The sequence below is a fragment of the Nasonia vitripennis genome (genome assembly GCF_009193385.2).
Source record: "Nasonia vitripennis strain AsymCx chromosome 2 unlocalized genomic scaffold, Nvit_psr_1.1 chr2_random0010, whole genome shotgun sequence".
Taxonomy (NCBI): domain Eukaryota; kingdom Metazoa; phylum Arthropoda; class Insecta; order Hymenoptera; family Pteromalidae; genus Nasonia; species Nasonia vitripennis.
The window spans coordinates 2,362,046-2,383,281 of record NW_022279617.1 but is presented as its reverse complement, the minus strand read 5'-3'; the positions used below and the strand labels follow the sequence as shown (position 1 = coordinate 2,383,281).

Below are 21,236 nucleotides of genomic sequence, written 5' to 3'. Positions count from 1 at the left end.
CGTGTCGACTGCTCAAAGACTTGCGCTTTCTTTGTATCGCGTGAGTATAGATGTCTGTGTGACGTGTGATGGATTTGTCTGGAAAAGTGTTCTTATGGATTCGAAAAAGAGTACTGCACTCTGTGATCAAAATTTTCTTTCGCTTGTGGGCAACACGTAGATGATTAGATCGTGTCTTAAAATCAGCAACGATTTCAATCTTCAAATTGAAATGAGTAATAATATTGTTATGCATCAATTGTGCGATAAGTATCAGTTCTAGAATAAGAAAGAATAATCCGTTTTTAGGAAGAGAATGAAAGTCAATTTTGAGCGCTAAGTTTTGCTATGGTCTCTTGGTTTTTCGATTATAAATAACACAGGGTAATCAAACAAGAGAGCCCGTTTTCATTGTACTTTCCCGATTTGATAAAAACTGCTCAAAAAACGTATGTAAGTATACTCCTGAGTCAACACAACGTATGGGGCTGAATCAGCACCTATCTCCTTACGACGGTCTGCAGAGCGCGGCATTTTTCTCGGCAACGTTTCGAGTCCATTTGCGCGCGATTTCCGCCTGCGCAGCCCTGCAGGAACAGCGATGAGCTCAGGCGCGCGCTGCAGCCGCCGGCGGCGCCTCAAAGCCGGCAAATAAATCTAAATAAACTCGGGCGGTCCGATGCATCGGGGATTCGCGCGCACACCTTGAGCGACCTCGGGGATCGCTCTTTGCGCGATCCACTCGTGCGCCTGCTGAAAACGTGATGCGAAGAAATGATGCCGGGAACTGCGCGCGGGAGCGAGTCAAATGGAGAGAGCGCGCCCGGGCGGACGGGGAAAATACTTGCTTTCCTTCGAGCCGATGCTGCACGATCGAAGACCCTATATGTAGATTGCCAGCTCTAATAAGCTCGCGCGCCCCGGTATAACGCCAATACTTTATTTTCTAGGGGATTTTACATCGCATGTAATTTTAGTTTTGTCTCTCAAGGCAGACTTATCGCGTTTTCAAAATTTTGCCAATACAGTACGAGTAATACTAGAAATTTAGTGCTTCACCATTTCCAAAACTGCACTCTTTGTAAAAAGTTTAAAAAGTCTATACTTTATTAGAAAGAAATGCCTCACTATTTCTGTGGAAAGTATGAAAAAATATTTGATACTCTTTCCCAAATTCAAATTGAATGGATACGGAACAAATTGTTTAGGATTTTTTTTTCAACATAGAGAGAGAGAGAGAGAGAGAGAGAGAGAGAGAGAGAGAGAGAGAGAGAGGAAGAGTTGAGTTACTCGTAAATGCGTCATGCGGCGACTCTAACTGCTAAGTACTTGTATAGTTTTGCATTCTACACTGATGCATTGCTTCTGCTAAAAACAGTTGATTCGAGCGTTAATCGGACGAGTTATAAGAAAACGCAAAGGAATATTTTCTCATGACTCAAGTATATACCGCAATAATTATATCGCAGTTGTCTGCACAATAAAATTGTCCATTATTTTCAACTTGATGCGATCAAATTACGCAAAGTTGCATAAGGGTAGCGCATTTATTCAATCTCGCACCGCAGCAGCGGAAATCGAACGCAAACACGATCGACAACAATCCATCGGCAATCGAAGACAATTCCATTATAGCCTCATTAAAAATAACAAAGGCGCTATCTGCAACGAGCGTCCAACCTATACTTATATACACACACGCATCAATCGAGTTCCGCGCATATGCAGCCCTGAATCCACGCATTTTCGCAGGGAAGCAGGGATGTACATTCGCTGCAGCTCTCGATATTTGAATCGCGAAAAGGCAGCCGAGTCCCGGCGGTTATTGGCCTCGTCCATTTGGGACGATATTATCCGCCGGTTAAATTAAACTCGCGTGGTAATATATTTAGAGCAGCTCGCAGCCCGCAGCTGCGGCGCGCTGCTAAAAGTTCCCGTTCCAGAGCAGAGCTCGGGCGCTTCGAGAAATAATTTAATAAAACACCCTTCATTAACTAATTGGTAATCGGAGCCGCGCGGCCGCATACGATTCCGCCGTCGCAAATTGCTTTGCGTGCCTCGAGCGCGTCTCCTTGATCCACCCCCAAATTCTTTGTTCTTGCGCGTTTAAGTACACACACACACCCCCACACACACACACACACACATATATATATATATATATATATATATATATATATATATATATATATATATATACTTTTTTGATTTGAATGATCATTGCTTCGAAACAATCTGTAAGTGTGGCTGAAAGTGCAGATTCAATGCTCGAGAGCAACTTGAAATAAATTTATAGAAGATTAGCAGAATTTATGTATTTACGATTAAACCGATTTCTCGGGTATGAATAAGCCACGATGAAATTATAAGCAAACAAAATAATAGAGTGTAAACGTAATAGCGATCAGCTTTGAATTTCGGTTTCGGTTTGGAAATCGTATTCCCAATATTGAGTTTCATGCACATTATAATTAAGTTATAAGCAAACTCTGTAGAGAGAGGTACCATTATTGCAGAGATGACGTTATTGAATTACAATCATGAGATTTAACTACAAAAGCACTGAGTCACAATCGCGCACGACTCGATATAGACTCGCGTAAGTTTGGGCTTCCTCGAGCACTTTGCAAAACCTATGAGCGAAATCCCAAATAAAATAGCAGCGTCAAACCAGCGTCCGGCCGTAATTCAGCCGCGCAACGATAAACGTGTCGTCTCGCGTGCAGGCACGTAGGTGTATTTTGATTCGACGCAGCATTAAACATATTTATCAACGCCGTGAGTATCCGACGGCTCAACGGCTTAAAAGCTATTTAGCATACGAGACGATGAAAATTTATCATATTATTATATCCTCCGCGCAGTCGGCGGCCGGAGGTAAATCGCGAATAACTCCCGATTGGGCCGCAATGTCCCGTGGAGATTTTCCGTGCGAGCGCGTCGCTCACGAAAAAATTAGGCTGTCAGTCTGCAGCGTAGAGCACAGTCTGCCAGCTCGGGCGCGACGGTTCAATTAAAAGCCGCGCCGATTGGGGCGCTTTATTAATTAAAATCCCGCAGCCTTTTCTCCCAACTTCCACTTTTTCGTCACCATCTCCCCTTCATTAACGCAAACGGCTATTTTTTCAGTCGCGCGCAGCGGCCACTAGCAAATAAACACGCGCGCGCGTAACGAGAGAAAATAATTTGCGCTTCGAACTTTTTGCACGGACGCTTTTTTCCGCCGCGCGCCGCGGACTTTTATTGCCGGCGATACGCGCCGGATAAATACTCGGCGCGCAATTACGTGTCGCGCTTCATTTTTTCAATCAAACTTTCGCAACCAATTAAACAATTCGAGAAGCTTCGTTACGGCAAACATTGATTTCCCTTTTTGGAAGATATTGCGAAACGGTTTTAGATAGTACGTGGAATCGTGTACTTGGCTTCGTGACGGGATGGCGGATTACTTTTATGTACAATAAGGGGAGATGCGCCCAGTACGGAAGTACTTGTAACCAATTGGATGACATTAATTTTTTGGAATCATCGAATGCGAATCAGGCGCTAACTTTTGATGATGTTGACAATAATTGTGACAGATATACATCTTAACCGTCTGAAAACTATTGAAATTGTTGGCTTCACGAGAACGAATTTTACATGAGCATCAAAAGTTTTGCCGATCAATTCGATAACAAATTTGCGACATGTATCTGCGTCGCATCGCCGGTATCCGATATCTGTGAAACGTAACGCGCGCAATCAGTGCATTATTTCCAGGAACGCGGGACCAATGTTGGGCAAAAACATCATCGGTGTCGGAAAGAACGCAGACTGAGAACGGATCCATCGAATGAATAATTCGAGCCGATTGATCAGTCGCCGCGCCGAGAGTGAAACGATACCGCATGACAAAAGTACCGTCTTCCGAATTTCGATAACAAGTTGCCATCGATTAACTCCACTTACGCGACACGCAACAGCGCACTGCACGCGCAACGCTTTGGTAAAACGACCGCGCACGAGGGGAAGGAAGGCCAGAGATCATAAGCGAGTAGAGCAGCGCGCAGCACACACTGTCCGAGCCGTCATCAGCGAAACAAATATTACCGGCCGCGGCCGCGCCAGTCGCCGCACAGATCCGTTCAAACGCGCCAATCGCGCATCGGTTATATGTATACCATAGCGCTGCATATGTGTGTTTGCACAAGTCGTCGCGATCAAGCTGCGCAGATACGCTGCAGCCCTCGTCTCGTCGGCTGTTATTGCAGCGACGTAATGCGCGCACACGGTCCCGTCCGTAAACCAGAGTCGGTCTATATACTAGGCGCCTGCCGTACTCCGCAAACGTGATCTCGCGAGGAGCCGGTAGGTATACGAATAAACAGCTAGGCGCGCAGAGCAAACGTATCACGCGGTGACGCCCAGTCCGGCGGGCTACACCTATATATATGCGTATAACTCGCGCCTAAGTATGATGCGGAGAATATCAAACAATAAAGTCTCTGATCGACAGTGCCGTTATAGCTAATTGATGATTAGTTTCGAAGCCGCGAGCGAAAGCCGGCCGGGCGGGCATTGAGGAAATAGCTGGGGAAAAAGTGCACGCGCATGTATAGAAAAAAAGTTATCGAGGGCCATTCGAAAAGGCAAAAAGGCGGGTGAGCTGCTTGGCACTCCGCGCACATCAGATAAATTTTCAATCGGGCAAATTCTGAAAAGACGACCCTTCTTGCCGCCGATGCCCCGCTCGCCTTCCATTCCTCTCTCGTCGACGCAGCAGCCTCGAACAAGTTTAAAAATCGATGCACTGTGCATAGCGTGTGCGCCGCCCGCCGCGGGAGAGGGCTGACGAGTTCTATCCCGCCCGTGAATAGAGAAAACTAGGTATGTGCGTAAGCTACAAATAGCGCGACGCGTACGTAGGCATGCCTGCGCGGAAAGTGCAGATTCAGAATTTCCAGTGTTGCAGTTGGCGCTGGAACGAGAAAAAACGCATCGACTTTTGGCGAAAATTTTCCCGCACCTGTTAATAGAGCATTCCGTTTGCGCTCCATTGCAGTCGCAAAAGGAATATTTCAATTTGCCGGCTAATCCAGCGAGGTGCTGCAATGTTCGTGGATTACGCACCGAACGCGTGCGTCGGAGAAGAAGAATCGGGCCATTTTTATATTTGGAGCAAACCGAGCGCGCGGATTCGCTTCGGCTGCGCGGCGCCGCAGTTTTAATCTATTTTCATTTTCAATAAGCGCTCTTTATTTAAGCGAAATTCGTACGCGCAGCCCGTTGTGCATCCGAAAATAAAAATGTTCAGCCGCGCGGCGGCACACAATAAACGCAGCTATGTTGATGAACTTTTCCATTATCCGGCTCTCGCGGCCTCGGAAAAAACTCGGCCGGGGCTAAGAGGAAAAAAACAGTTAAAACAATCGGGAATGAAGGTGTACGGAAAGTCACTTTATGCCTTCGAATGTAGACTCTCGAAGAGCGAGGGGCACGCCGCGGCGCGTACGCCTTCGGAAAGAGAAGCGCGCGCTCCCGCGCCGAGAATTCGAGTTTCGAATGCGGCCCACGTAGACGGTAAAACGCCCCCATGATTCAATTCGCATCAGCTACCCCTGCCCCTTCTCCCCCATCGGCCTCTCTCGGCGTTCTCCTTTTGGCGCTTCCTGCCTCGCGTACGTTCCTGTCCGTCTACCTGTCTCTCGCTCTCTCTATCTACCTCTTCCGCTCGGTGGTTGCCCCCCCCCCCCCCGACTTTCGAGCATCGACGCACCAGCCTTCATCCGTGAAGAAAGCCCTCTTCCTCTTATTGGCCCAGCTCGCACTGTGCGTCAACTCGCTACTTACTCCGATTGTCTGCGGCTGCCTGTGCGTACGCACGGCTTCCTCTCGCGCGCGTAATTTCCTTTCTTTTCCTCTGTCCCCCGCGTGTACGCTATACGCACAGGCCGCGAGCTTCTTCCTCGTTCGGCGGCTGCTGCCGCTTCTTGCATCGCATTTTATACATTTATACATTGTGTATCCCATGGAATTTCCTCGAATTCGTTTCTTATATTATTCATCCGGTGATTCGCGAGCGTGTGACTTTAAATATTCGTCATTGCCGTTGCGCATACGTTCGCTTTTCGCATAACTCGCAGAGCACATAATATATGTATTATATTTTTAGCGAGCAGCGCGCCGAATCGAAATGCGACCTCGGAAAAATCAAGAAAACTGTTGTCATCGTGCGCATTATTTTAAATAACGTGCGATCGCTAAGTGTTTATTACGTTAATAATTACTGCGAGCGAATGCTGCTTCACCGAGTGTTGGCTTACATTTGAAGGCACAAACCGATACAGTTTAGGATATTTCGCGCTAAATAGCAAACATCAATTAGCGTAGCGCTTCGAGTTTCACTTTGATACTGAACCTGCGTGCGCGCACTGCTAACAAGAGGTTTTCGTGAATTTCGGTATTATTGAAAACAAACTAGAAAACATAGAGAAATTTCGTCACCAGATTTATTGCGATATTCTCGCCATGCATTCATCTCTGCGTTTACAAAACGAGAAAATAACATTAAATAATTAACAAACATGCGAGAAGCGTACAAAATTCCGTGTACGCGATAATCAAACACAATAATGGAAAAGAGTGATTAGAAGCAGGATCAGCGTTTATCTGATGGACGAGTAGCGCTTTTATAGAAAATCAGCGGTAATTTAAAAGGCCAATGGCGCAATGAATCAAAGTAACACTCGGAGCCGCTGCTGTGCAAGCATCCGTGCCAAGCGCGTTTATTTCGGCGGCGGGAGTCACGTTTCGGCCGAAGAGCCACTTTCCCAGCGTATATATAAGAGTCGGCCCGTTCCTATATAGGTACAGCTGCGAACCCTTCGAACTCCTCGGCTCTTAGTCTCTTCTCTTCTCCCCCCACCCCCTCCTCGCTCCTCTCTCCCTTGAGTCGGAATAACCGGGCGCGTGCACAATAAAACGCGAGATGCTGCTGTACTCAGATGTACACCCCCGTTTTCCCTTTTTCATATTTTCAAAGTAGCCCAGAGTGGGCTCGTTTCGCGCCCCGTAAACCTGTCGACCTCTCTCTAGCTGCCACACCGGCCTTTTCGCTGGCGTTTTCGCGAACGCAGCGTTATTTCGATGACCTGGTGCGTGTGAGATCGACCTCGAAAGATCGCTGATCAACTCGTTCTCGTGCACCGGCAGCAGAAAACACGCCGTTGAAGTGCTGGGGGGAAGTATATGTATGTATACCTATTTTGAGCGATGATTCTGACGATCGTCTTTACGTTTGACACTAAGATGAAGCTCGATAGCTGGTCTTTTGTTCAATTATTTTTGCAGGGCAATATCGAGGGCAAGTTATTCTATATTGCGAGCAAAGAAGACTTTTTTGAGCTTTCTACTGAGCCTTAATTGGTTTTTATCCGCAGATTTTCATCTCACCTTAATTAAATCGTGCACTTTGGCCATTCCATCAATTTTCGCACGTCGCATATTTTTGGATAGTACAAAACTTGAAATCGCAATGCTTTCTCAAAGCGGTAAAGGTTTCGATGAAAAATTTAGTTCAATAAAAGCGTTACCTGTGTAGGATATTTCCTTAACACCTTAAAAACGAGCTTAAATCCATTAAGACTATATACAAGAGGGCAGTTAAGTTTCCAAAAAATTTCAAACACTCAACGATCCAATATACAGCGATTGACTGGGCACATGAGATTCGCAGAAGATTTTCCAAAAATGTCCCAGCCTCTGCACGCGACGAGTATCGCGGATATTATATACCAAATATTTCATTACCCGCATCTTGCACAGCAGCGAGTCCATGATTCCGCGGCAATAGATATAACCACGAGCCTAGGCTCGCACGTGTCCGCCGCGTGCGACAATCCCATATATTGCAGTCGATCGTCGCGCATCGCGATGCGTCGCGTCGAGTCCGGCAAAAAGTCGCCCACTCCGTGCGACTTATGGCGACATACGTCTGATGCGGTAGAGGTGGGAAAATAAAACTGGAGCCTCGGCGGTGGGCGAGAAAAGCTTCCATAAACGCGCGCTTGGCCGAGCTTAATAACGGGGAAGTAGCCGAGCCTTAGCATTCCTGCGCGCGACCGCCGCTGCATACGCGGTTAGCACACCTGAGGGATTTTGAATTATGGCCCGACGTGCGGCTAGTAGTGGATATGCGCAGGGGCGGCGGGGGCCGCCTCTGGCCCGGCTAATGTGGTAAAACGTAATGTCCGTCTCGGACGCGCGCAAAGCCGCATTAATTATTTCAAATCCAAAACTGGATTCTCGGCGGTCCGCCGCCGCCGCTCTTAGGAGCGCAGAGTACAGCGTAGCTTCGCTTGTTGTCGATGCCGAGGGCTGCGCGCAAGAAGTTCAATGACCCGATTCAGCCCTACCCGCAGGTTTGCTTTGCCAACGCAATCGTGCGTTCTCCTATGCATTCATTGTCGCCTTTCGGCTGCGCGAACATTTTTTGCGGCCTGGAAATAAAATTGTTCGCGTTTGAGCGCACTCGCGAAAGCAGCTACACAAATGCAGAATTAGCAACGGCTATATTCGGTGCAAACTTATATAATGCTCATAGTTGCAGGCCGCCGGCGCATGCTCTTCGTATATATTATTCGCCTACGGCAAATTAATGCATTTCCAGCTAATCCTCATGGTTAATTACCCGCATCCCGCACGTGCTTACTTGTCAAAGATTTTAATTATAACCCGGTATGCAGGTGATTAAGAGAGTTAGCTTACTGCTACTCGGGGACATATTTTAAGTTTGGTTTCGGCGCCGGTAAAACGGGGAAATTGCCCTCCGCGCGTTCGCAAACTTGTCATGCAGCGTTCGGCTAATGCGCATTTCATAATAATGATGTTTGTATACCTATAAGCACACACCGTTGACCCACATTGAGCAGTTGATTCGACGCTGTATAATTTGGAGGAATTCGCCCCAATCATGTATTATCATTGAGCGATGAGCAGTTTCGATTTATATACTTTCTCTAACATCCTTCACGCACAATCGAATCGCTGTACACGAGTCTCAGCAGGCATGTCCTCGCATGAGGCGCGCTTAAATTAGCATACTCTCGAATTGCAGGCGACTAGTGCATTTTTGAACCCTACCGCGGGCAGTTTCAGCCTTTAGGAGCCAGTCGACGTGTATATGCGAGCGACGAACGGGAGAAACATAAAACGATGTATGAAACATCCACTGGTGCGCGCACGCCGCCGGCAAAAGTGCTAAAACGCCGTCTTTCTCCCTGTACTGGCCATTTGCCGGCGGCGCCTCTCTTTTTCCGCGACCGAGATTATTCTTCCCCCGCGCGACATTCAACGCTCCGCGGCTTGTGTTTCGTGTTATTGCGCCCTCCGAATGGGATTCACGAAAAATCAGCTTAATTTATATTTTGACGGCACGTTCGAGGTGCTCCTCTTTTGCTTCCTGCTTATTTCCTTATCGTCATTTGCTTATTGTCATCGAATATTTCACGCGATCCTGCTTTGTATCCGACTGATGTTTATTAATGCGGTATAAAAGTAGATTCCGTGTATAATCATACAAGCGCGAGAGCTGAATCAGTTTGCGCAGCGACTAAATCCGGTATGCGTTAAAAATGCATCGCATCCTCCAGTTTTACATTGCGTACTTTCGCGTATTGGCGTATTTTATATTCTTATTTGAAACGTAGTAAATTATTCTCGCTAAAATATTCGAGTCCTCTCCTACTTGCACAACGTAGCTACCATTCAACACTTTTTTACTCGCTTCAGCTTCCGAAGTATGTCCATTTTTTAAATGTTTTCTTTTTATTTCAATCTTGTCGCTATAGAAATTTGGAAAAGAGTCATTCTACACGTTTCGAAATGCTTAATTAACTTCTTATTCGAGCGCTGCATACATAAAAGTAGGCCTCAACCTGCACTTGTCAGAAAGCACATCAGTGTCTATTATAACAAGGGGCGAATATTTGAGCCCTCTCCTATCCCTAAAGTTGCACAATGTGTATATCACTTCTTCACCCTGCAGTAGAGAAAAATTCGATTTTCCATTTGTTTGTCGATCATGCTTTAAAAGGGTTGGTTTTGATATTCACGTGTCTGAAAATATAAAATGGTTTGCTTCTATTGTTCCCGATCAACAAACCGACAATTTATTGAAGTTAATTCGAATATATGTTGTCCGGACGGAACACATGTCTGAGGGCGCAAACAGAGAATCCGACCAATAGAACAATATATTTTTTATCACTGATCGTGTTCGGTTACTGCCGCATAACGCAACATTTTTGCCTTGGCTAAATGACGAATTGTATCATCGGGTGAGATTAGAGGTAAAAGCGTTAGGTTATAAGCAAAAGCGTTGAATTATGAGAGAAAAAAAACGCAGCGCCCTGGCTGTCTACATAACCTCTCCCATTTTAGCCTCGGCAAAACCGTGCGTTATGCGGCACTTTATCCTCGCACTAGCTCGTGAAAAAAAAATAGTGTGGGCAACTACTGCAATAAGTTGCCCAATATACTTTATCAAAGGATCTATAAGTTTGGCAGAAAGCTTCAATTGAAAAATTATGAAAAAAGAGAACAATTATTTGATCCCAAAAATTCCGCTATTTTCAATCGCAGACAATCATCCACTTTTCGGGAACTGTCGGGTTTCAATAGGTTTGACATACACTGCTTTAAATTTCTATCGCTTTGCATAATATATAAACATATCAACGGAAATATTCACAAGCAGTAGGGTACAAGCTCATCCATACATTATTATAATGTGTTAAATTTCGACGATGCGCGAATTGAATATACACTTTGTCATACTGTAGATTCGCGTGACTAGTCGCAATCCAACATTTCCATTTTCGCAAAGCTTTTCTAGGGAAGTGGTCTGTCAGTCTCTTGAACATCGTGAAAATTAAAAGACGCAGCCCCGAAACAATGCGATTACGCGAGTGTAAACTCCACGTAAACCGTATAAATATACGCATTATTAAAAGATTCAATATAGGTACTATTTTGAGTGTGATGATTCGATATTCGGAAACGTCTGGAGACTCTCGTGTCAGAATCAAATCGATCCCAAAGCTACATGCATTTTTATGCCTGCATCGTTGCTTTTTTTACAATTTTCGGAACGGTGCCGTTCCTTAATTATTCGCTCCCTTTTTCACGCAGCGCAGCGCCGGGGCTCGAAATTTCGATTAAACGGGATTTCGATGGACGAATCGCGCCTGCGGCATATCCCGAAGGGAAATTTACCGAATGTTGGGACGAAAATGGAGAACGAGAGAGAGAGAGAGAGAGAGAGAGAGAGAGAGAGAGAGAGAGAGAGAGAGAGTGAGTGAGAGAGTGATACTGGCCTGCGAACACGTGGCGGGGGACGCCAGAGTCGCCGGCCGTTCGGACGGAATAATGCCAAATGAAATTGTCACAATAATCGTCGACGAACGTATACACCGCGACCGGATAAGCCCCGACAAGTATCGAATCGCTCTGGCGCCGCTGCTTTGTTAGTGTGCGTGTGCGCTCGGGTCGAATATGCGCTCTCTGTCTAACTCCCTCGTTTACCCGCTCTATCTGGCGCACATATCCCAGTAGTCATTGGTTACTCGCATAGAGCTGGTCAAGAATTGGAAAGAGGATCAAAATTGTCTGAGCGCGCGCGGTCGGTTCGTTATGCGGAAATGCGACTTTCGAGATTAGGTCGATCGACGCATCATTCTGCAATGATCAGCTGTAGGAAATTCGCGAAGGGAGGGAGAAAACTGCTTTAGCGGGCTCTGTTCTTTTATTTTCCACAAGTCAGGCAGATGCAGGCGCGCACAGCATCGAAAATGCCCTATAACGGCATCCGGAGGCTGTTCTCTCGCCCGGCACTATTATACTAGCCCGATTGCGCGGGTAATTTCGAGCTCGGCCTCGGCAACGAGCCTGCATTAAAATCCGGATAAATCTGCAATCTGCAAACAATACTCTCTCAAATGTCCAAGCGTAAACGATTGCGATTTTGTCGCTCCGCCTACGCGAGACACACCCGCAGCGCGGCGACGCAAACGACACAATCGTCCTCGCGCATACATATTCATGCGGCCGCATGCGCTCGGCTCTCAATCTAGATCGCCGCGAATAAACGGTCGCGGGCCGACTTTTGTCGCGCGCGCGCGCGTGCGGGCTATTTCGAACGCACTTATACGCGTCCGCGCACGGGCGCGAAGGGCGTTATATACTACGGTCTCATCGGCAAATTGTCCGCCGGACGTGTTTGCCCGCGCGATAATCCGTTTTTGTTGCGGATTTGCGCGCGGGGCTCGCACCGCTGCTCGCAGTAAACGTCAAATAAGAGCGCGTCGGCCTATTAGGCGGGGGATTCATTGACGATGAGCCGGGCAGTGTGGATTTTCGCGAGATCGCTTATCGAACTACGGTTTTTAATGTGCGCTCGACGGTACACGACCCGGTATCGGGATGCGCGCCTCTTACTTCTGAGTTATACGAGCCCTGCGCGCGGACCACTTGGTAACAGCGAAGGGAAACTCATGATAGCTGTCTATATGATAGCTGCTTGTGCATACAGACGCACATACGGGCGGACTGGGAAGCGCAGAGCCGAGGGTCTCTGCACATAGATTTACGAAAGACGCGTCGTGGGCGATGCATCAAAATGTAAACACGCTTGTGCGAGAGCTCTCTGTTTGATAAACGTGTACACATTACGGCGAATTCAAAGGCATCTCGTAGCTGAACCCATTAACTCATGAAAGCAAGCACAAGCGCGAGAGCCCGAAGGAGGGTCGAGGGGCTGATGGGAGTACACCCGGAGTATGCCGGAACTCGCAGTGAAAAGATTCCCGAAGCTGCGTTCAGTGGCGGATCATTGCCGTTTTCGCAGGCCGCCTTGTCGGAAATCGAGAAGCGATGCTCATCATTCCGAGCATCTTGGCGAGCAATGAAACTCAATCGCGACCAGCATCAAGCTCCCGCGCCCGTAGCACGCCACAATCGAAACTCGCAGCCGCTCGCATATAAGTAGTCCCGTGCGCGCTAACGAGCCCTTTGAGGTCATGAGTTATACGCGGGGCCGCAGCGGCGACTGAGTCACCCGTTGGGCTGCGCGATCCACACCCGCGCCGAAAAGCAGCAGCCCTTCCCCCGTTCTTACGGTCGCGTGTGTGCACTGGCTGCGCCCGACCATTGAGAGAAAGAGCGCCTCTCTCCTCTCTCTCTCGCTCGGGGCGCGCGATTCATCGGCGCACACCATCCCGCTGCGCGCGAGTACAGCGGGGGGGGGGGGGGGACCCGCGCGCCGCCGCCAGCGCCGCGCGGCTCTCCGCGCCCGCGCACTCGCGCCAGCGGCGACGGCCACCCTTCAAAGACCAACGTGCCACGCTCGCGCAGCCAGTGCGCATCGCAAGCCCGAGCTGGTCGGACGCTGCACGAGTCGCGTACCGGCGGACAGCCTAACGATCTTCGTGCCCCACGCAGACTCGACCTCGAGATGCCCGCTACGGGAGCCGAGGCCTGCACCAGCTCGTAAACAGCGGGAAAACCGATTCGCTGTCGCTTGTTTTGACGATCGCCGGTTTTCCAGAAGCCGATCGCCCGAGAGAAGACGCGCAGTTCGCAGCTGATAAGATCCGACTCGAGCGATCCGAGAGTGTTATCAGCGGCGCGCGTGCGCGCGATACCGATATGTCGCCGATCCGGCACCGCGGCTCCTCGGCCGGCGCAGTGCAACGCCGCAGTCAGCTCGAGTAAGAACCTTCTCTGGCTGACAGCGCCCGGGATAAGTGCGTAACGCGATCAAATCGTCGGCTGAATAAAAGCAAGGGCGAAGAAGAACCGAGGTACGGCGTCGGCACAAAGAGCCTGGAAGTTGCATTCCGGGATCGGTTCGCCAGAGCAGCGGCGCCGCGCGATGAGAGTCATCGGCGATCGCTACGCCCCGAGCCTTCCGCTCACCGGCTGATTCGCCCGATTCAACCTGCACACACGGAGACGGGAGCAGCAGCGAGGTCAAGTAGGCAGGCCGCCATGAAGGCCGTGATTACGGCCACGGCGTGAGCGTGAGCAGCCACTCGTATTACATACTACCAAAGCCCCGGTCGAGAGTAAACGAGACACGCAGAAGGAGAGACGGTGCGCAGCTATCCGTAAACAGAAGGAAGGAAAACAGCAGGATGGCAAACACGGGCCTTCGATCGCTCCTCGTGTGCGCCCTCAGTTTTTTCGCCGTTCTCCACGGTGAGTACTCGGCTCTCAAGCCCTTATCTCGCATACTTATCTTGATTAGAAACGTTTTTTGCCCTGGATTCAATTTCCAGATTCGGCTTTTCGATACCGTAATACGTATCGCATGTACACCTACGCGCGTCGTTCCTTCCCTTCCGTACGAAACGCCGAAGGTCCCTCGCGGCGAAATATAATTCGATATCTCCGAGTTCCTTTTTTACACTCCCGCGCGCATATCTGTGCAACGGGGACCCCGATATTTCGCCGTCGTACAAAGTGATAGACACTTAATTCTAAAAAGAAGATTAATGGCGCAGCAGCCGGCCCGTGCCGAGAATATTAAAGAGAAATTATACGCGGAAAAGAGGAATGGCTAAATACAAATTGAATGATAAAGCGACGAGCACTTAAGCCTTATGAAAATATTTGATTAATCGCCGCTGTTTTAATGCGTCGATCGAAAAAAATGGCCGGTACGGATATCCTCTGACGACTCGATAAGTGCTCGCTTCATTTTTTTCATTTTACAATCTAATCAGAGCGTTTTCTATTTTCAAACGTAAATTATAAATATATGGCCCATCGATTGAGGCTCAGATACATGCGAGTGCTCACTAGCCTGTGTACAGTTCGTTATCACGGCGTATTTTCCCGATGAAAGTCACGCATGAGCTGGCCAATGCTGAAACAAGAAAAGTTTCAGCATCTAGATGATCAAGGATGAACAAGTCCGCTCTTGAGCACGAATCGCTGACCAGAGCGAAAACACGCATTTTATTCGAATCTCGCGACTTTGCACTGCGTACAATCGTATACGATGATAATGTTTAGCTCCGATAGCAACACATCCGTAACGCGATTTCGTATACGTCAACGTTCTTACGCTAAAAATAGCAGTGATGCCGTTAGCACTTGTTTTTAGGCTTTGTTTTGTCGATCAATGTTTTAACGCGCGCGATGGAAATGCATTTCGGAATATGTTAATTAGTCGTTTTCCTGCACGCATATCAAGTAAAATTGCACCTACGTTTATGCGCATTGCGTATTTGTCAATATAACCTGCATATAATTAACGATAACGTTTCATCTTACGCAGTTTCCATAATGCTCAACGTAACGTATTTACGCATGTCCGTTTATATTACCAACGAATTTTCGCGCTAACAAATTGGTTGTCGACGAACCAAGCTCAGCGCCTCTGCAAAAAGGCCGCATCAATCACATTTCTATTCATGTCAGAGAATGATTTTTGTAGTATAAAATATCCATTTCGCAAAGTATCGTCAACGTCACACACATACAAAGTACAACAATCAAGCCCGAAATAATTTCATATCTCCCCGTCAAATTCTCGACAAAAGCAGCAACAGTTCGCGTTCTATTTGCCCAATCCCGTCGAGGCGCGAGCGACTGCTGTAATTTCAGGATTCATATAATTTTTTCACGCGCGCACACACCGCGCGTAAATATATTTTTCGCGCTCACCTCTCGGCCGCGATCTTTTATGCACGTCGCGGTGGCCGGGTTATATAAGAATTTTCGCGGGAGGTTCGCGTGCTTGTAATTCGTGCTCGCGCGACACACACATACGCACGCGTACTCCCCGTGCTCTCTCTCTCTCTCTCTCTCTCTCTCTCTCTCTCTCTCTCTCTCCGAGAGTGAAAGGGGACAGGCGCGCGAGAGCAGGCGAGATTTTACGTCGGCAGCTTTTTTACGGCGCTACACGTGCTATCGTGCCGTCGCAGTGAATGTCCGTCAAAAAGCAATAAAAGCACGCGGGATAAAAAAGTTTGGAAGGCTGCCGCGCCGAGAGGCAAGTGGCTCCGCGGGAGAATATTCTCGGCGCAGCGGGGTCCAGAAGCCCAGCCGACTCCGGGATTCGCATGAATTTTTTACGCGAGCGCCAAGTGATAAGGGCCAATAAAAAGTCGCCGGTGCTGAATGCGAAATTTCGAAATCCGCTGATTGAGCAGGCGCGAGATAAGTTTTTAGTGTGTAGATCAACCTTCTCTCGTTTTAACGTTCATTGTTTCGCGCATAGCAAACTTTCAATTTTCAGGTGGATTTTGAACTGCGCGCTGTATTTGCGTCGAACGTGAAATATAAATCGTGCTGGAAAAAAATGTTCCTGCAGAAGTCTTGACGCGCATTATGAATTCTTCGACGTCTTAAAGAAGATACCTCATGCTGTGGAGATATTGACATTTTCCAATGCGAAAGTCAAATAAAAGTCGAAGGCTAATTCCTGAATAAACCTAAACTGTTTAGCTTGGACAGAAAAAACTCGAGAGTTTCTGACGCGACAAAGTTTTTATCAAGCGTGCGTATTTACAGTTATCGTACCTTTATCACGTTGACATCGAAATAATGTTATTGAGATAATTCGATATTCCACGATCGGATATCATTTATACGAAAACCGTTTTGTATGTTAAGTTGAAAATAAAATCTGTAACAATTAGAGGCAATCTCTCGATCGATCGTCAATGTTGACTACTGCACAGGTGTTTAGCGATTAAAAATTTAGTCTGTCCGGAACGGTGGCATCGATAGCCAACATTAATTAGAGCGATCGAAGGTTCATGTCGCCGTGATTCATAATTAATAACAAATCAGCTTGACAGCTCGCCATGTTTGCCATCAGCATCGACGTTGGTCACCGCGATTGCCCTTGTGAACAGAACTGTCTACGCAAAACCAAACAGCCATTCATACGTTCGCAAACATATTTTTAACCTATAGCTATACAGTTTTATTTAGAATAAACAATATTCCAAAGCAGCGAATCCTGTACCGCACATCCATATGCACCGCGAGTTGATGAAAACGCTCACGCATCAATTAAGCTCTCCCACGTCGAAACATTTGTTTATCCATACGAAGTCACCTCAGCGATGATTGTGAACCGACCGATGACACGAGACGAGAGTGACCCGTTAATGCGTGTGCGAGCGCGAAAAAAACACAGTTTCCGTCAGCTCGGCCATCGTGTATCAGCGACTGCGAAAAAAAATCGACGTTCCGGGATAGCACTAGGCACTAGGCATGCCTATACACATATACATGTATACGGTCTCTCGAAAAACCGGAAATGAAGTTCGGGCAGCGACTCGGAAAAAGAAGAGAAATTTTTTTCCAGCCCCGGCCACATTGTCGGTCAATAAAATCAAGCGCGTGCATTATTGTTATCGCGGCGCGTTATACAGTCGCTCCCGTAAATAATCCCCGGGACGTGAACCGTGAACGGTTCGCCGTTGCCGCGAAATAAATCTGCGCGGAGGCAAAAAAGCTCGTTTGATTAGAATTTTCCCGATTGAAAAAAGAAGAGAGGAAAGGAGGCGAAGCTGCCGAGTTTGTTTGTCTGTCCCGCGCGTTTTCAGCGCACTTTCGTTCGCGGATTAAGTCGAGAAAGTATGAACACGGAGTTCGGGGGTCCGCGTCATAAGTAAAATATCCGAAGGTTATCTTTATTTTAATTGCGAGCTTTCCGAGCGCTCGCGGCCGCGCGAGATTGCGCGCCGCCGAGCGCGAACAAACAACAGGTTGAAAAAAGGGGGCGGCGTCGCTCGGAGATAAGATAATGTAACGATTTATGGGGAGGAGGTTTCGCCGAGGGGTCGGGCACTTTTTTCCCGCGTAGCTTGTGCAGCGTGTACGTACAGTCCACCGGCTGTGTGTAATTCGAGTATTGTTCTGAAAAATTACACTCGTCGGCGATCTTGATCGCAGTTTGCTTGGTATTGCGTGCTTTTTTCAGGCAGCTCCTACTAGCTTGATTGCAGCCTGCGCCGCAGCGAGAAAAAGCGTTTTTTCAATAAATAATCGAATCCTGTATCTCGCCGCTTAGGTGCACTGGTAATTTAACACATTAGACCTGTAATCCGAGGAAGCGATAATCTTGAGTAGGAAATGCCTAGGAAGCGCCGACGTCGGAAGAAATTTACTTACCAGAACGATGAACAAACTCGGGTAAAAGAGCTTTACCGAGTCAATATTGGAGATGCAAGACCGTACGAATAATGGCAAGAAAGCCTATGGAGAAGGATTATTTTCAAGAGTAAAAAGTGGGTAATATTTGCTCAGCGGAATGCAACTCTGAGCATGTGTATTGCCAAACGTAACATAAGCAAATGTTGTTATAGTATCCTCGTGAGAAACAAAGCAAAGAAAGCCGAGCGTAATTTCTCCAACAACATCGTCATTATAAAGCAGCTCATCTCCCGGAGAGTCAACTTTAGAAACTACAAACAGCTCGCATAAAACCCGTGACCATAATCATAAAAGTACTAATGAAAATATAAAAAAGGGGCCCGAAACAGCGCTGCTCGCCGGCTCACGGCCAGAGGCAAGCAAAGGCAAGTTAGTCGAGGGCGCATAAAGAGGGAAAGAGGCTTGTGGAAACGTGGGCGCGGAAACGCAGGATAATAAGGTGAGCAGTGGAGTAAGAGAGAGAGAGAGAGAGAGAGAGAGAGAGAGAGAGAGAGAGAGAGAGAGAGAGAGAGAGAGAGAGAGAGAGAGAGAGGTGCGGAGAGAGGCGAACGTCCGCGGCGTACGTGACCGGAATGGGGCGTCCGCGAAGAGCGAATTACTTTGACGAACTCGTCGGTTATCGTGCGCTCGCGCTCGCGCTCGTTAGGATGGAGTCGACGCCGGCACCTTGGCTTCTCGGCCGCCGCAGAAATGGAAACGTAATGACGACGGCTCGCCCTCACCCTCCTCGCGCACTATACACTGCTCTTTGTCTGCTCGCGCCGACGAGCTCGACCCCTACACCCTGTATACTGCTGTGTACTCCTGCGAGGATCGTTCGGCATAGACAGGCGCGCGCGCGCCCTTTCTTTCTTTGCCGATTTCATCTCCTCGCGTCTGGCGTTCGTGCTTATAACGCCGCCGCCGCCGCGCTCGTCGAGACGAGTGAAGAAACGAGATTCGTCTCGGATTGCCGAGAGCCAGGAATATATCACCACGGGGGCGAGAACGAGCCCGGGAAAAATTAGTCCGGCTGCTATTTGCAGTCGACTCGGCGCTGCCAATTCGAACAGGAATCGACCGTTTATTCCGAAAACAATGCATCTCTGAAATCTATTTACATCGAACGTTCGCGCGATGTATCGATCTCTCAACCCTTCCAAACAAGTAAATCCGTTGAAGAAGTAGGAGAGATCAAGAGAATAAACGCGCAAGACAGCAGGGCACCCGGCGTCCGCCCGCGCGCCGCAAGCTGACGGCCAGGGACGGCAAAGTATATACTCGTACATCGGCGTGTGGCACTGTAAACTCGTTATCTCCGAGCTTTCAGACAGCGCCGGGAGTCGAATCGTTTCCTCTTTCTCACTCCTCACTTGCTCTCGGTGTATAAAACTGCGACAACAAGATGCTGCCGCGGCGGCGAAGTCTCGCGAGGGCAGTCGCCGCCAGCGCGCAGCTTTCTCCCCTTTTTTCGAACTTTTTGGCGGGAAGTGTCGGGCCGCGCGCGCAGCTTATAGGTATCGCCTTGGACTGGACTGACGGAGCGCGCGCGGCGGATGTCGAGCGGAAAATAACTGCCGGCGCCTCTTAAAACTTACATATTTTATGTATCACCGCGCCGCCCCGAGTTCTGAATAACTTTCTCCCCGCGCACAGCCTTCCTTTTCTCCCTTTTCCCTTGGCTTCTTCTCGCGCGCGTCCTATTTTTCTCGCTCCTTCTTTCCGCATCGCTGCAGCTTGTGCAGTATATAGACCTTGTCGCGACGTTGTGCTGATTGCTGGCTGATATGCGCTCCGCCGCGAGATGTGGAATGAGCAAAGTTGCGGCGATGCTCGAGCGTTATTTCGGCAGTTGGTAGCTCGCGGAAATAGGCTGGCTGAATTAAACACACTGTTTCTAGATCGTTAGCGCGATGCTTTGAAGCCCGGTCGCGAGAAATAAAATCTGGGAAGCGCGGGTAGAGTATGTGCGCATTAGAGGACTGTATTATATACAAGCGTGTGCAGCGCGGGGCAATAAAATGGACCCTGCAGTTATCTTACGCGGGAGTTAACTAAGTCGCTTATACTTCTCGTTGTTCTAGCTAACTAACCGCACCGAACTTGCTAGTTTCTCCTTTGATCCAGTATTACCTTAACACAACAAACGTTACTCATTCCAAGTGGTACGCTTTAATTGTATCGTACACATTATATATCTGGATATTCAAACGTTTAAGTTGCCGCATTTCGATGGTCCTCGTGTGCAGCGGCGGTATATGCTTGTGTATTTTACCGCAGGGATTTGAAGATTAAGAAGAACGATCGCGATTGTGTTTACGTGCAAGATATTTTTACAGCATTATACTATCACGATATATCGGTAATTTCATTTCGAACCGTCTTCCAAAAAAGACTGCACTCAATGATAATCCCTAGGCATCAATGAAATAACCCAGGCCACGCGTCGCACTATGGTGTGATCCGGTGATAAAAAAGGTGGAGAGTCTGCGAGAACGAGGGCGTGAATATTCTGGCGAAAGCTTGCTTTGGCGACCGAAAAACGTCGTAAAACGTCTCTCTCTCTCTCTCTCTCTCTCTCTCTCTCTCTCTCTCTCTCTCTCTCTCTCTCTCTTTTCCCCGCTCACGCTCCAACCGAGAAATTGGATTTTCGAGTACACCCACACACGCGCGCGTACACGCACTGTGCGCGGATGCGTCAACTCCGCAGTCGCTTCTTCAAAATGAAAATCAGAACGCTCGCGACGAGAAACGCCGTGGAGATATAATAAAAAAGCATGCAAACGAAAAGCGAGAGAAGGGAAGAATAAAAAAAGAGACAGAAAGAGAGGGAGAGGAGGGATCGCGCAGGAGCGGATTGTTTTAGTTTCCCTCCGCACGAGGCGAATGGTCATTGTCGCTATACAGCTTGCGCGCCCGCGCGCGGGGTCACCGTTCTCGACAATAACAGCAAAGACCATAACACCGTGACACCGATAAAACTATGCTGCCGCCGCCGCTACTGCGCGAGATGAAATGAGCTGGCAATAAAACTCGGAATGTGCCGCGATGCATATAAGTTT

General features: G+C 48.2%; 1 protein-coding gene across 2 annotated transcripts in view; it reads left to right on the top strand.

Annotated features, from left to right (window-relative positions):
• Positions 1–13,366: 13,366 nt before the first annotated feature.
• Positions 13,367–21,236, top strand: part of LOC100120246 (carbonic anhydrase-related protein 10) — a 113,423-nt gene continuing 105,553 nt past the window's right edge. For both annotated transcript variants that reach the window (XM_001603857.6, XM_008212863.4), the window contains exon 1: positions 13,367–14,217. In XM_001603857.6, coding sequence (XP_001603907.3) covers positions 14,154–14,217 — 64 coding nt within the window. In that variant the 5' untranslated portion in view covers positions 13,367–14,153. The remainder of the gene's footprint in view (positions 14,218–21,236) is intronic.